General features: G+C 44.2%; 1 protein-coding gene across 2 annotated transcripts; it reads left to right on the top strand.

Annotated features, from left to right (window-relative positions):
- The first annotated feature begins 1408 nt into the window (after positions 1-1408).
- LOC138423834 (granzyme H-like) lies at positions 1409-4628 on the top strand. 2 transcript variants are annotated; one of them, XM_069560216.1, is made up of 5 exons: positions 1409-1683; positions 2700-2860; positions 3390-3525; positions 3728-3985; positions 4368-4628. In XM_069560216.1, exons 1-5 carry the CDS (start codon positions 1630-1632, stop codon positions 4509-4511), a joined length of 753 nt encoding a protein of 250 aa, XP_069416317.1. In that variant the 5' UTR covers positions 1409-1629; the 3' UTR covers positions 4512-4628. The 2 variants fall into 2 exon arrangements, with proteins under 2 accessions (XP_069416317.1, XP_069416318.1); XM_069560217.1 differs by lacking the exon at positions 3728-3985 and having other exon boundaries at positions 1416-1683.
- The last annotated feature ends 10853 nt before the right edge of the window (positions 4629-15481 follow it).

The following is a 15481-nucleotide window of genomic DNA, read 5'->3' as shown; positions in this document are numbered from 1 at the left end:
GAAACTCACTCTAAAGAAAATCATTGGTTTCAAGGTATCCTAAAGTTTCAAAGAGTATCTATAGCCTATAGTTATTAGGTATATTTCTTCCTGCATTTTTTTTTTCATCAATTGCTGCAGTTTTGATGCAAGGTTCAGAAAAGCAACCTTAGTTTTAAGACATGCAGCTTAGAGAGGGCTTAAGAGAAGTGGTTTGCTGAACATTTGAATGGAGAGTGAGCTTCAACTATTGCAAAATGTGTTCTGGCAGAAAGTAACACATATATTCATCAAAATATATTCCTCATAAATGGAACATACTCAACATGGTGCGTGCAAGGGTGCGAAGTTACTGCAGTCGTGTCAGATTCTTTGTGACCCTATGACTGTCGCCCTCCAGGCTCCTCTGCCCATTCATCACAGAAAGACAACTAAATACAGAACATATGGATAAGAAAAGTAAACGCAGTGCAGTCCCTCCACCCCCAGATCACCGTCAGTAATGCTGAAGCATATTGCCTTCCACTGTTTTTCTATTTATTCATAAGAGGCTCTTGCTTCAACTCCCTTGGGGTTGGGTTGTTTAGCGCTCCTCATGCCGTCCTTTCCATTCCGCTTTCTTCTGTCCTCATACTGGGGAGAGTGTTGGGTCATCTGCACATGTTTAGGATGGCCAGGCCCAGAGACATCTGAGACGTGGCTCTCTGGACTCTGGACAGAGAATACTTAGTGGGGAGTAAGGGTTAGATGACGGGCATCTGTTTCCCCTTCCCCACTCACCAGTCACCAGCATTGCTGGAGAGGATGCCCCTCCTGACTCACAAACACCCTGATTCAGGTGGGACAGCCGCCAGATGAGATTGAGGGGTGCTGGATACCTCAGCACAACCCAATCCTGTCCCTCATTGCCGAAGGACCCAGTGATGGTTTGTTGTTTCAATGAATATCAAGTCCAGGACTTTTGTTCAAAATTTTCGGATAAGAAAGGCTCTTTTTGTTACAGAATACTTATATTTAAACAAGAAATTCTAAATTCTCCAAAAATGTGAGGCTGGAACCCTGCAAGACAGGAAGCGGGGCTGCTGTTTGGGCCACTGGGTGAGTCCAGGTCTCGCTGCTCCTCGAGCAAGTGCAGTCTCTGCCTCACCCTGGGCCCCAAGAAGAGCCCTGCGCCATAGTCCTCACGCACATGTCCTCTGCCCGCAGACTCTAGGTCTCCTCCAGCCCCTGAGCTTCCCAAGTACAGGAGCCATGTCGCTGTATCCCACCCTCACCTATTGGGTAGTTTTTCCCAGATGCTTTCCCCAGAATCAAAGAAGACCCGAGAGGGGAGAAATGCAGCCCCTCGTGATTGAGTCACTGAGGGCCTCTGGGGACACAGCTCCTCCCCTGGCTGCAACACAGCCTCCACTTCCTTGCTGTTCCTCCCGCTCTGTGACTCTGCAGTGGGAGGGCAAGTGTGGTGACAGCCATTCTCACCTATCCCACAACAGAGAACATGGTCACACGTGGCATGCTCACACCCAGGTGGGGGAAGCACAGCTCTGGGGGGTCTGTGGGGGCACTAAGCCTCCCTGCTTCCTACCCCTGTGCTTTGTGTCTGGAAGGAAGAAACCCCAGCAGCTCTGACCTGGGCAAATCTTCTGGAAGATGCAGCTATCCCTGCTCCTGATGGCCTTTCTTCTGCCTCCCGGGCTGGGACACGTGAGTGACCGTCCCCATTCCCGACAGGGTAGCCCATCTCACTAAACCTCTGCAGTCCTGGCCCTTCTGCTCAGCTCCAATTTCTGAACCAGGTCCCATCCCAACTGAGACTACAAGTTCTATGCTGCATAGACATTCAGCAAGGATGGATGGTAGGAAGCAAGCCTTCACTGAAAGCTTCTGTAGCTCTTAGCCTCTCTCAGCACCGGGAAAGTGGGCTGTGCATTTGGTGGAGGATGTGAAGCTACAACACATAATTAAGAACTTCTTCCCTCCAGCCAGGAAAGGACACCTCAGACAAACCATTCACAGCGCGGGAGGTGTCAGTGGACCCAGATTAAGAACCAGAGAGTTTTTTCAGTTTCCCCACCCTTCACTCCTGCCCAGGAGAGGAGCCCAGGGTGTGACTGGTCAGAAATGGCTAGATGGCAGCACCCGAAGATCTCTGGGTGTCGTTACTCTTCCCCAGGCCCCAAGCCGTTCCTTTTCTGCCCCACTGTCTTGGGCAGTGTCCTCCCCATCCCTGTGCTCTTAAATCCCACCAGTACTATCCCCACCAAACCTCAGCCAAAAGCTAATTGGAGGCCGTTCACGTGTCCAGTCAACAGATATCTACTGAGATCCTGGGATGCATTATGCCCTAGGACATGACGATTTTAGAAAATCCAACTCCATAAACTCATAGGTGTATTTTTAGAAAACGGCACCAATCAGGATGTTAGCAGAGGCTCAGAGGGGTCTAGGAGACTCCATGAGAATGAGGGCTCATCAGGGGTCCCATCCATGATCTTCTGGGCTCCACCCTCTGGAAGGCAGTCTTGGGCCCCTCCATATGTGTGTGAATCAGGATGTGGAGATTAATATTGAGGTTTGGGGTTCAGAAAAGGTTATCCCACTGCAGTGAGAACCCAGGGGACTCTCCCCTACTGTCTGTTGGGCACTGTCGACCCTCCTTGACTGTCATCTTCCCAAATCTTCCTTCTAATCATAGCCTCCCCCATCTCCCCATCTTTCAGCCTTTTCTTTCAGAGGAGATCATTGGGGGCCATGAGGCCAAGCCCCACTCCCGCCCCTACATGGCTTTGGTTCAGTTTCTGAAGGAGAAGGTTTGGGTGAAGTGTGGCGGTGTTCTCATACAAAAGGACTTTGTTCTGACAGCTGGTCACTGCAGAGGAAGGTGAGGAGCAGTAGCCAGCCTACCCTACCTGAGGCCTGGACAGGGACCCGTCCTCTCCCCAGGAGCTGAGCCCAGGGGTACCCCTCCCTCACCCCAGGATCCTGGAAATCAGGACCACAGGAGCTCATCAAATAAGCCATCTTACGAGCAGGACTAGGGTGAGGAAAAGCTGAGAAACAGGACAAATAAAGTTTTGAGGTCAGTGGGTCGAGGTGAGAACAAGAGACAGGGTTGAGAAGGGTCGATCCACAGTGGCCAAATAAAGCATCAGAGAAGGATGAGAGTGTGCAGTGAGAGCCAAAACCCAGACTCAGAGTCACTTCACAATATCGCTGAGAAAGCTCCCGGGAGCCCTGCCCTCATGTCCCCGAGAAGCACAGGGCCCAGAGTCACTCAGCCCAGGACCGCCTGTCACCTCAATTCCCCCTCAGCTGCTGCCCTACCCTGGTGTCAGCTGCCTGTCACAGCTCCTGGGCTGTATCTCCGGTGACCCCATGATCCCCACATCTCTGCTCTGCTCTCCGTGCAGCTCAATCAACGTCACCCTGGGGGCCCACAACATCAAACAGCAGGAGAGGACCCAGCAGGTCATTGGGGTGAAGAGGGCCATCCGCCACCCAGACTATAATCCTAAGAACTTCTCCAACGACATCATGTTACTGCAGGCAAGGAAAACTCCCCACTGGCCCTGCCCTCCTGGGATCAGATCATAGATCTCCCAGGATCTCCTGCCTCTTTCTTCCTTCCCATCCTGGCCACCTGACCAGTCTCATGGGGAGAGGTAAGAAATGGGGTCCATGCAGCCTCATCATGGCATCCAGGCCAGAGGACCACCGGCTGAGCCAGACTCTTGTCTCTTCCCATCAGCTGGAAAGAAAGGCCAAGCAGACGTCAGCTGTGAAGCCCCTTAGTCTGCCCAAGGCCAAGGCCCGGGTGAAGCCAGGTCAGGTGTGCAGTCTGGCCGGCTGGGGGCAGGTGGCCCCGGGCACTCCAGCCACCACCCTGCAGGAGGCAGAGCTGACGGTGCAGGAGGATTGCGTGTGCGAATCCCTTGACCACAGTCCCTACAGCCGGGCCACCCAGATTTGTGTCGGGGACCCAAGAAAGGTGAAGACCGGCTTCAAGGTCAGTTTTCCTGCATCTAAGCACACAGACCCGGGAGGTATGGGTAGGGCAGAGGCCGTATCTTCATCCTCAGCTAAGAGCTTTGGCAGCCTGCTCCTTGAATCCAGCGTGTTGCCTTTTTTTTCGTGAGTTGGTCAGGAAGCATCAGTCATCCCACAGCTTTCTTATCACCACAGTTTCCAGGAGAAAATTTCACAGAAAGGTAGACTTGAGTCCAGCTGCTAAGAACAGGCAGAGTCAGGCTGAAGCCCCAGGACCAGGACGTGACCAGGCCTCCCTGGGCCTGGGTCTTCCCCACAGCCCCTGGCTGAGACCACCCAGCCTGGGCGGCAGGGAAGACAGAGCAAGGAGGCCTGCTCAGCCCTTATCTCTCTGCCCACAGGGTGACTCCGGTGGACCCCTCGTGTGTAAAAAAGTGGTCCATGGTATTTTCTCCTATGGAAAGGCGAATGGGAAACCTCCAGGAATCTTCACCCAGGTCTCACACTTCCTGCCCTGGATAAAGAGAACAATGAAGCAGCTCTAACAGCAGCTTGAGACTGACCTTTCTCTGCACTGACCACTGTCCTGGGGCAGCAGCAAGAATCCCATAGGGATTGGCAGTGGGATCACAGGGCCACAATAAATGGGATCTCTAAAGCAATGGTGACTGAATTCCTATTTATTCGTGGAACCACCTCAGTACATAACCACGTGGCTCCAGGGCGCCCTCTGCTGTCAGTTCTGGGTTTTACTTCCCCCTTCCTCCCTAGCCCTCTGCTGCTTGCTAAGTGGCTAAGTCGTGTCGCACTCTTTGCGACCCCATGGACTGTGGCCTGCCAGGCTCCTCTGTCCATGGGATTTACCAGGCACAAACACTGGAGTGGGTTGCCATTTCCTTCTCCAGGGGATCTTCCCGACCCAGGGATCGAATCCGCGTCTCTTGCATCTGCTGCTTGGCAGGCAAATTCTTTACCACTAAGCCACCCTAGGCCTCACTCCTCCCTAAATCCCATGCTGTCTGTATAGAATCTCATTGATTCCTCAATGAGAAATCATTGAGAAAATGATCTGGTACTTAGCCAAAGCAAGAAAATCTCTTTGGTGCTTAGCCTTCTGCCAGGGATGAATCTAAAGGGCAATTCCTTACAAAGGACAAATTCTCCCCAAAATGGTCCTCTCTGGGTGTTAGAAATTTCTTACCTCTCTAAGCCAAACACTGTCACCAACCCCTCAACAATTTAGCAAAGAACAGGTCAGAGGACGGAGAATAACTCTAGGGACCGAGCAGGTCAGGGGGCCATGCCACGGGCACTCAGATTCCTGTCTCCAGAGCCTCTCTCTCTCCTATGAGGGCAGGCTGCTCCCATACTGGAACTGTCTGGAGCTTAGGAGGCAGACATGTTCCCATGATGGTCCTCAGCCTCACTCAGGTCCCATCTCCACACCCTGCCCCAGGCCCAACAAGGGACTCAGTCAACCTTGCTCCCTGTGTACCGTCCCACACCAGCCCCTGTTTTCCACCTGGGTGCCCTAGCCACCAGCTCCTTTCCCTTCCAGCTCACCTGGTTTTGAGCCACTGTCCCTGCCATACCTAACCTCCCATCCAGTACCTTCTGCTTATCAGAGGAGCCAGGACCCACCTCCCACCTGGGAAGGGCCACCTCAGGCACTGGGTCCAGCCCAACATCCCCAGGGGCTCAACCACCACCAAGGCCTGTAGAGGTACTGAGAGGCCTCAGTCCTTTCAGCCTGGCCTGGCATTGGGCCTCTGACTCCCCCTGCTGGCAACCGGGTTATGGCAGCCTTGTGAACCACACGGATCCAGATCCACTGGGCGGGAAAGTACGATACTGCCATCCATCAGCAGATCAAATATTCATCTTTCTCTTTGTGCCAGAACATAACAAGCTCTGTCTCTGCCATCAGGAAACTTTTAGTGGTGAGAAATTTCCTTTAAATTTCCGTGGTTCCTCTCCTTCCACAAGGAAGTTCAGTTTGGCACAGATAGACCTGTATTTGGAATCTGGAAGAAATCTTGTCTTGAAAATAATTACTTTCTCTGTATTTTAGCTGGATTGTACATCAGAGTTTCACATGCATAATCTTGTTTGATTCCAGAAGGGCAATGTGAAATTTGAAGAGGCTTGGAGACCCACAGGTCCTGGGGTTTCCAGTCTGTGCTCCATGGAGTCCATGTCTGGAGCGGAGGGAGGGAAGAGACTCCTGGAATAGTGTCTTTTGTTATCTTACATGTGGAAGCATGAACCTCAGTTTGCAAATCTACGAGATGCCACATTTAATTGGTAAGACAGTTCATTGTGACCCAGATGTCTTGAATCCTTTAAACAGCACTGCCAGTGAATTGAGGATGATAGAACACATCACATTCATGGTAACTGGGCAAACAGTGAATCGAGTGAGATCAACATTGAGAAGAGAAGAAACTTCACAACAACAAAAAGAAACAAACAGAAAGAACTTCACTAAAAAGAATAATAAATCACATGAATATGAAAAGTAAAATCCAGCATATTGAAAACTAAGGTGAAAAACAAATGAACACTTAGTTTTCACACAAGACCATCCCTACATCCATCTGCCACGTCTAATCCTGGAGCTCACAGTACCAGCAAGGGCACAGGTGAGCAAAGAGCTGAACGTATGTGTGAAGGTGAACAAGAAAGGGGTAAGGTGTGCATAAGCCAGGGGACAACTTTGGGTCCCCGCAGTAGATGATGACACTCTTAGGAGATGTCTTCACACAAAAGGAATGTAGAGAGCCCAGAAAGCCAGTCCTGAAGAGCTCCACAGAAGCCCAGGGAGTAAGGCAGAGTGGTCAAGGACATCCACCACCCCAGGCAAGGATGTGTGCCCTCGACAGACAGTGTCTGATGAGTTAGTCTTCCCCCTTACACCTGACGGAACCATTTAACATAGTATGAGATATATTAGGAAGAAAAACTATTACCTTACGATGCTATAGCATCATGATCACGGAACTGCTTGAGGCTATATATTTCCTAAAAATGATTTCCAAATATTTTTACATTCTTTCTTTCTTCGATCTAGTGATTTTTATTTCTAGAACTTTAACCTACATAAGATCTAAAATGTGTGTGTGTATAGGGGGGTTACTCACCTAAATGTTCATCACACCATTATTTAATAATAGACCTCAAATTAGAATCAGTATTAATGTCCAAAATAGGAAGATGGTAAAATACGGCACGCTTGCATTATATATTATGCTGTCATTATTATCTGCTTTATCCACTACTCTAGAAAACCAGGCTAAGAAAACAAAAGAAAAAAAACTAGGTAGAGAAAACAAAGCAAAGTAAACTAGGCTAGGAATATTAATAGGAAATTCATTTGTAAAAACTGAATAGACATTTGGGGGACGTGAAAGCTCACTAATTAATGCAAATTAAAATATTAATAATCTTTACTTCTATGATTGGAAAAGATTGACACAAACGATACTAGTGAGATTAGAATAGACACTGAGAAAATGCAGGTTAACACCTTGTACACAAATATCCTTTAAGAAAAAGAACAGAAAAGAAGAATCTGATGTAGTCATCAACTATACCAGGAAAAGTACAGAAGGTAATGCCCCCAAAAGTTACACAAGTCAAATCTTAAGAAATACTAAACCCAGAATTAAATGGGGATTTGCTTTTTAAATTTTTTCATCACTTTGAACACAGTGGAAATTTTAAAGTCATGATACAGAATTACAATTGCCACATGAAAGAATGGTTACTAGATTTAAGTCAAAAGCAGATTAAAAGCTGTACATACTACAGTCAATTTTTGCTTATACAGACGTTTTCCTTTTAGGCTTTTTTCTTTCCTACACAACCATTTATCTAATTTTTCCACAACATTTAAGTCGCTCAGTCATGTCTAACTCTTTGCAACCCCATGGACTGTAGCCTACCAGGCTCCTCGGTCCATGGGATGTTCCAGGCAATAGTACTGGAGTGGATTGCCATTTCCTTCTCCAGGGGATCTTCCCAACCCAGGGATCGAACCCAGGTCTCCCACATTGTAGACAGACGCTTTAAACTCTGGGCCACCAGGGAAGTCCTTAGATAACTTAAGTGTCTTTTAAAAAATATGAATGAGATTCTAAAATGATCTTCACTAACAATTTCTTTAATAAAATGAGGGAAATGTTTGTTGAATGAACTATAGGATTCAAAACTGAATGTATTGTAACCACACCTATAAAAAATAAACATGTAAAAAACCTGGATGGGAATAGATGTGTTAACAGTAGTCAGTTAAATGGTGCAATTAAGGCTGACAGTTTTCTTCTTTCTGCTTTTAACTTATTCACTATTTTTAAATGTATCATTCATAAAATAACTATTTTTTAAAATTCCATGTTAGAAAAAGGCAGGGCTAAGTAAGCTGGCAGATGTGTTAGTTAAGATAACTGACTATTCCAACAGATCAATGTTAGCATTTCATGGCTGGCACAATGAATTCTCTCTCTTGCTCAGGGACAGTCCCAAGTGAATATTCCTGGTGAGCAGTACCCACTTTCACTCTCAAGTGTGCTGGTCTGGGCAATAAATTACATGGTCAGCCCAAAGCTAAGGGATCCAGACTCAGTCCCCTAAAGATGCTTTCAAGTTCCCCGTGTTCATCTGTGCCAGACCCTGGGAAGGGAAGAAGCTGGATGGTCAAGCGTGGGAGTTGCTTCAGCTCGGCATGGGGCCCACGGCATTTCATTCACCTCCCGTTTACTGTGGCCGTGCCAGAGGCATGCCTGTGCTCAAGGGGGACGGACAGCACAGTTCACTATGTTCCCCAGATCACAGGGACATACGATCTGGTTCTGCTAAACTGCCAGATCCTCTCTACCACAGCACTTAATACTGTGTGCTGTTTAGAAGGATCATGGCCCTCAATTTTTTTCTGCTTATTTTTATAGAAAAATCAGATTTAAGTAGATGAATTTTCATTTATTTGTTTTTGCTTTTAGATTTTTATGTCTTTTTATTGAAGTGCAGTTGATTTACATTATTTGTTTTGGGTGTATAGCATAATGACTCAGTATTTTGCAAATTATACTCCATTTAAAGTTATTAGAAGATAGTGGCTATAATTTCCTGTGCTGTACAATATATCCTCGTTGCATATCTATTTTGTACATAGTGGTTTGTGGCTCTTTGTCATACACCCCTAAATGCCTCTCCCCTTCCCTCTCTCCTTTAGTAACCACTAGTTTGGTTTTCATATCTGTGAGTCTGTTTCAACATTGCATATACATGCACTTGTAATATCTTTTAGATTCCTCATATAAGTGATATATAGAATTTTTCTTCTAAATTATTTCACTAATCTTAATATTCTCTAGATTCATCCACCTTGCTGCAAATGGTGGAATTTCATTCTTTTTATGGCCAAGTAATATTCCATTGTATAGGTATACCACATTTTCTTTATCCATTCATTTGTTAATCAGCACTTGGGGTTCTTCCAAATATTGGCTATTGTAAGTTATGCAGGGGTACATGTCCCTTTTCAATTAGTGTTTTGTTTTTTCTGGATATATACCCAAGATTAGAATTGTTGGATCATATGGAAGTTCTCTTTTTATCTTTTTGAGGAACTCTCATATTGCTTTCCATAGTGGCTGTACCAGCTTACACCCCACTTACAGTGTAAGAGGGTTCCCTTTTCTCCATGTCCTCTCCAACATTTGTTATTTGTGTACTTTTCTATGATAGCCGTTTTTGCAGGTTTAAGGTGATGTTATTGCTCTTTTAATTTTCATTTCTGTAATAATTCATTGCTTTTGAACTGTGGTGTTGGAGAAGACTCTTGAGAGTCCCTTGGACTGCAAGGAGATCCAACCAGTCCATTCTGAAGATCAGTCCTGGATGTTCTTTGGAAGGAATGATGCTGAAGCTGAAACTCCAATACTCTGGCCACCTGATGTGAAGAGTTGACTCATTGGAAAAGACTCTGATGCTGGGAGGGATTGGGGACAGGAGGAGAAGGGGATAACAGAGGATGAGATGGTTGGATGGCATCACTGACTCAATGGAGGTGAGTTTGAGTGAACTCCGGGAGTTGGTGATGGACAGGGAGGCTTGGCGTGCTGTGATTCATGGGGTCGCAAAGAGTCGGACACAATTGAGCGACTGAACTGAACTGATTGCTGTTTTGATTTGCGTGTTGAATATCTTTTCATGTGATAACTATTCATTTGTATGTCGTCTTTAGGGGAAAAAAAATGTCTATTCAGGTTTTCTGCCCATTTCTTGATTTGGTTAGTTGTTTTTTCTATATGAGTTGTTGGTATATTTTGGATATTAATCTCATGTCAATTATATCATTGGCAAATATTTTTTCCCATTTCATAGGTTGCCTTTTCTTTTGTTTAGTTTGTTTTGTTTGCTATGCAGAAGTTTTCGTGTTTAATTAGGTCCCATTTGTTTATTTTTGCTTATATTTCTTTTGCTTTACAAGATAAATCCAAAAAAATATTGTTACAATAGGCAGTGTTCTGCCTATGTTCTCTTCTACGAATTTTATGGTTTCAGTTCTTACATTTGGATCTGCAAACCATTTGGGGTTTATTTCTACATATGATGTGAGGAAGTATCTCATCTCACCTTTTTACATGGAGCTGTCTAGTTTTCCCAGAAATACTTGTTGAAAAGGTTGGTCTTTCTCCATTATAGAGTCTTGCCTCTCTTGTCATAGATTAACGGACCATAGTTGTGTGGGCTCTATGTCCTGTTTCATTGATATATATGTCTGTTTTTATGCCAGTAGCATGCTTCCCCAGAGAAGGCAATGGCACCCCACTCCAGCACTCTTGCCTGGAAAATCCCATGGACAGAGGAGCCTGGTGGGCCGCAGTCCATGGGGTCGTGAAGAGTCGGACACGACTGAACGACTTCACTTTCACGCATTGGAGAAGGAAATGGCAACCCACTCCAGTGTTCTTGCCTGGAGAATCCCAGGGACAGGGGAGCCTCATTGGCTACCGTCTATGGGGTCACACAGAGTCGGACACGACTGAAGCGACTTAGCAGCAGCAGCAGCATGCTTCCCAGATGGTGCAGTGGTAAAGAATCCACCTGTCAATTCAAGAGATGCAGGAGACCTGTGTTCGATCCCTGGGTCGGAAAGATTCCCTGGAGGAGGAAATGGCAACCCACTCCAGTATTCTTGCCTGGGAAATCCCATGGACAGAGGAGTCTGGTGGGCCACCATCCATAGAGTCACAAAGAATCAGACACGACTGAGTGACTAAGCATGTAACACCGGGCTATTTGGATTACTGTAGTTTTGTAAAGCATTCTGAAGTCAGGGAGGATGGTAACTCCAAACTCTGCTATTTTTTCCTCAAGATTGCCTTGGCAATTTGGGGTCTTTTGTGGTTCCATGTAAATTTTAAGGTTATTTTTTCTGGTGCTGTGGAAAATCTCATGAGTGTTTTGATAAGGATTGCATTAAGTCTGTAGATTGCTTTGGGTAGTAAGGTTATTTTAACAATATTAATTCTTCTGCTCTAAGGACACCAGATATTTTTCCATTTCTTTTTATCATCTCCAATTTCCTTCATCAATGTTTTATAGTTTTCTTTACTTCCTTGGATAAGTTTATTCCTTAATTTTATTCTTTTTGATGCAATAGAATTGCATCTATTCTAAATAGATTTAAATTGCTTCCTATTTTAAATAGGATTGTTTTATTTTCTCTTTATGGTGGTTAATTGCTGGTGTGTAGAAAAGCAACAGATTTCTGTGTATTAATCTTGTATCATGCAACTATGCCAAATTCATTTATTAATTCTAATAGTTTAGGGATGGAGACTTTAGGGTTTCCATATGAAGTATCTTGTCATCTGCAGTTTTACTTCTTCACTTCCAATTTACATGCTTTTTTTTCCCCTTGTCTTATGCTGTGGCTGATACTTCTAATACTATGTGAAATAGAAATGGACATTCTCAACTGAGTTTGTCATAAATGACCTTTATTGTGTTGAGATATTTCCCTGTATGCCCACTTTGCTAAGAGTTTTTAATCAGTGGATGTTGAATTTTGTCAAGTGATTCTTCCTCATCTATTGAGATGATCATGTGATTTTTATGTACTTTGATAACACGGTGTATCACATCCATTGGTTTGTGAATGATGAATTGTCCTTCTGTCCCTGGAATAAAACAACTTGATCACATTATATGATCCTTCTTATATGTTGTTGGATATGGCTTGTTAATATTTTGTTAAGGATTTTCAAATCTATATTCATCAAAGCTGCTGCTAAGTCGCTTCAGTCGTGTCCAACTCTGTGTGACCCCATAGACGGCAGCCCACCAGGCTCCTTCATCCCTGGGATTCTCCAGGCAAGAACACTGGAGTGGGTTGCCATGTCCTTCTCCAAAGCATGAAAGTGAAGAGTGAAAGTGAAGTCGCTCAGTCATGTCCGACTCTTAGCAACCCCATGGACTGCAGCTTACTAGGCTCCTCTGTCCATGGGATTTTCCAGGCAAGAGTACTGGGGTCGCCATTGCGTTCTTCATCAAAGCTACTGGCCTATAATTTTTTTTTTTTTTTTGGTAGCACCTTTGTCTGGTTTTGGTAATACAGTAATGGTGCTCTCAGGTTTCCCTTGTGGCTCATACAGTAAAGAATCTGCCTGCAATGCAGCAGACCCAGGTTCGATCCCTGGGTATGGAAGATCCTCTGGAAAAGGGAATGGCAACCCACTCCAGTATTCTTACCTGGAGAATTCCATGGACAAAGGAGCCTGGCGAGCTACAGTCTATGGGGTCACAAAGAGTTGGACATGACTGAGCAACTAACACTTTCACCTCACTTTCAATGATGCCCTCATGCAGTGAATTTGAGAGTGTATCTTCCTCTTTAAACTTTTGGAATAGTTTGAGGATAGATATTAACTCTTATATGTTTGGTATAATACTCTTGTGACATTGTCTGGTGTTGGACTTTTGATTGCTACGAGTGCTTTTATTTAGAAATTTGATGTTACTACTAGTAATCAGTCAGTTCCAATTATCCATCTCTTCTTGATTCAGTCTTGGCGAGTTGTATCTTTCTAGAAATTTGTCTGTTTCTTCTAGGTTGACCAATTTGCTGGCATATAGCTGTCTGTAGTATTTGCTTATGATTTTTTGTATCTCCATGATGTCAGTTGTTATTTCTCCTCTTTCATTTCTTATTTTACTTGCATCCTCTCTCTTTTCTTCTTCGTGAGTCTGGCTGGAAGTTTATTAATTGTCCCTTCAAAAAAAGTCAGCTTTTGGTTATATTGATTTTATTTCCATTATTTGCTTTATTTCCTCTCTGGTCTTTATTACTTCCTTCCTTCTCCTGACTTTGGACTTTGCTCTTTTACAAATGCCTTTTGACGATAAGTAGCTTTACTTATTCGAGATGTCTCTTGTCTCTGGAGGAAAGCCTGTGCTGCACTAAACTCCCCTCTTAGAGTTGCTTTTGCCGCATCTCATGGCTTTTGGAGTGTTGTGTTTCTATTTCATTTGTCTTTCATTTCACATGTGGTGGGAAGACAGTCATGGGGGCAACACAAGCTGATCAGTAAAAGTATCCCCAAGGAGCTTCCAAAACATCTTTCCAAGATTGATTTTAAGGCAGCCCTGAGGATTTCCAGAATGTTTCAGGAATACACTGGTCTCCTACAAAGTCAAGACTAACTATGTTGGTTTCTGACCAAAGCAGCAGCAAAAAGAGGGAAGGGGAAGTGACCCAGCACCACCTGACAACTGCCTGCCCAGAAGACTTGGACTGTTGGTGGCGTTTGGAGCCAGGAAGGAGATGGGAAACACCCTGCTAGTGTCCCAACATCCCAGAGAAGAAAAATACATTGTAACTGACGGAAATGTAATAAAACAGCCCTAAGTAGATGTAACTAACTATGGATATTGTGAAACATATCACCATCCTATTTGTTCAAATATCACTTTCAGGCCAGTTCAGTCACATTTCATTAAAATACAAAATAAAAGCACACATACCTCTCTCTACCATCATATATCCCCTCTTTACCCAAATGGTCTCTCTAATCCCTAAACTCTGGCTTTTGTTTCTACTTTGATGTCTAAGTCATCATTCCATTTATTAATGATTAATACTTCTGCATACAGCATTGAAAATATTCACCTATCATAAAGTTATTATTACATTTCCAAATACATATTCACAATTGGATCCATAATCCACATAGGACAGATTATTGGACATGGTGTGAAATATGTGTTCTTATAGGACATCATGGAGGCATTTATTGTCCTAGAACCACTTAGTGAGCAGTAAAAAGAAAAAAAATCTTTTCCCCACTCTCTGCCATAAATCCGCCATTATAAACCAAGCATTCAATGTGTGTGTGCTGCTGCTAAGTCACTTCAGTCATGTCCAACTCTGTGCAATCCCATAGACAGCAGCCCAACAGGCTCCCCCCCGCCCCCGTCCCTGGGATTCTCCAGGCAAGAACACTGGAGTGGGTTGCCATTTCCTTCTCCAATGCATGGAAGTCAAAAGTGAAAGTGAAGTCACCCAGTTGTGTCCAACTCTTAGCAACCCTATGGACTGCAGCCTACAAGGCTCCTCCGCCCATGGGATTTTCCAGGCAAGAGTACTGGAGTGGGGTGCCATTTCCTTCTCCCAATATGTGTGTATCAGTGTCTAAATGTGTGTGGAATCTCTATTTCTTGTCCATTAGTCTATGTGTCTATGCCCCTATCAGTACCACACTACCTTCATTACTGTGGCTTCATTTGCTAGAATAAGACCTCCCATCTTATTCTCATTCTTCAAGACTGTCTTGGCTAATGTTGGCCATTGGTTTCTCCATATCTGTTTAGAATCAATTAAGTTCTATGAAATACCTCTCAGGTGCAACGAATTGTATAGAACACTTTCTGGAGAATTGACTTAAAAAAAACTTTTTTTCTCTTTCAAACAACACTGTGGAATATCCCTATGCTTAGGTCCTATTAAGTGTCTCTTCTTATAATTTTATGCATATATTCACCAAAGAGGTCTCACACAACTTCTTTTAGATTTATATTTAGTTATTTGATAATTTTCATGATTTAAATGTTAACTTCCTCAAAATTTCCAACAGTATTATAGTATATATCAAAATATAATTAATGTTTAAGTTGGTTTTATGGCCCAGCAAATTTGTCAAACTGCCTTATTAACTGTAATAGTTAAGCTGCAAGTTCTTGGGCATTTTCTACATACATAATAGCATTTCAAATATTCAGTTTTATTTCTGCTTTTCATGACCTTATGCCTTTCACTTCTATTTCCTGCTTACGTGCACTGTGTAAAATCTCTAGCATAATACTAAAGAGAAATGGTGATTATGGCTATCCACATGTCCTTATATTGTTTTGCTCTCAAGCAAAAACACTGTGTGTTTCAACATTAGTATAATGATTGCTGGAGGTTTTTATGGAGACATTTTATCAGGTTAAAAACATTATTTTTTATTTA

Source organism: Ovis canadensis, chromosome 18, assembly GCF_042477335.2.
Source record: "Ovis canadensis isolate MfBH-ARS-UI-01 breed Bighorn chromosome 18, ARS-UI_OviCan_v2, whole genome shotgun sequence".
In the NCBI taxonomy this organism is placed as follows: Eukaryota; Metazoa; Chordata; class Mammalia; order Artiodactyla; family Bovidae; genus Ovis; species Ovis canadensis.
The sequence above is the reverse complement of the archived record's forward strand: the minus strand, read 5'-3'. Positions and strand labels throughout refer to the sequence as shown.

Bases quoted from the DNA above. Each gene is read 5' to 3' on its own strand.
- LOC138423834 (XM_069560216.1), top strand. From the start codon at position 1,630: ATGCAGCTATCCCTGCTCCTGATGGCCTTTCTTCTGCCTCCCGGGCTG. The intron at 1,684-2,699 runs GTGAGTGACCGT...CCCATCTTTCAG, and splicing joins TGCCTCCCGGGCTGGGACAC to CCTTTTCTTTCAGAGGAGAT. The intron at 2,861-3,389 runs GTGAGGAGCAGT...CTCTCCGTGCAG, and splicing joins GCTGGTCACTGCAGAGGAAG to CTCAATCAACGTCACCCTGG.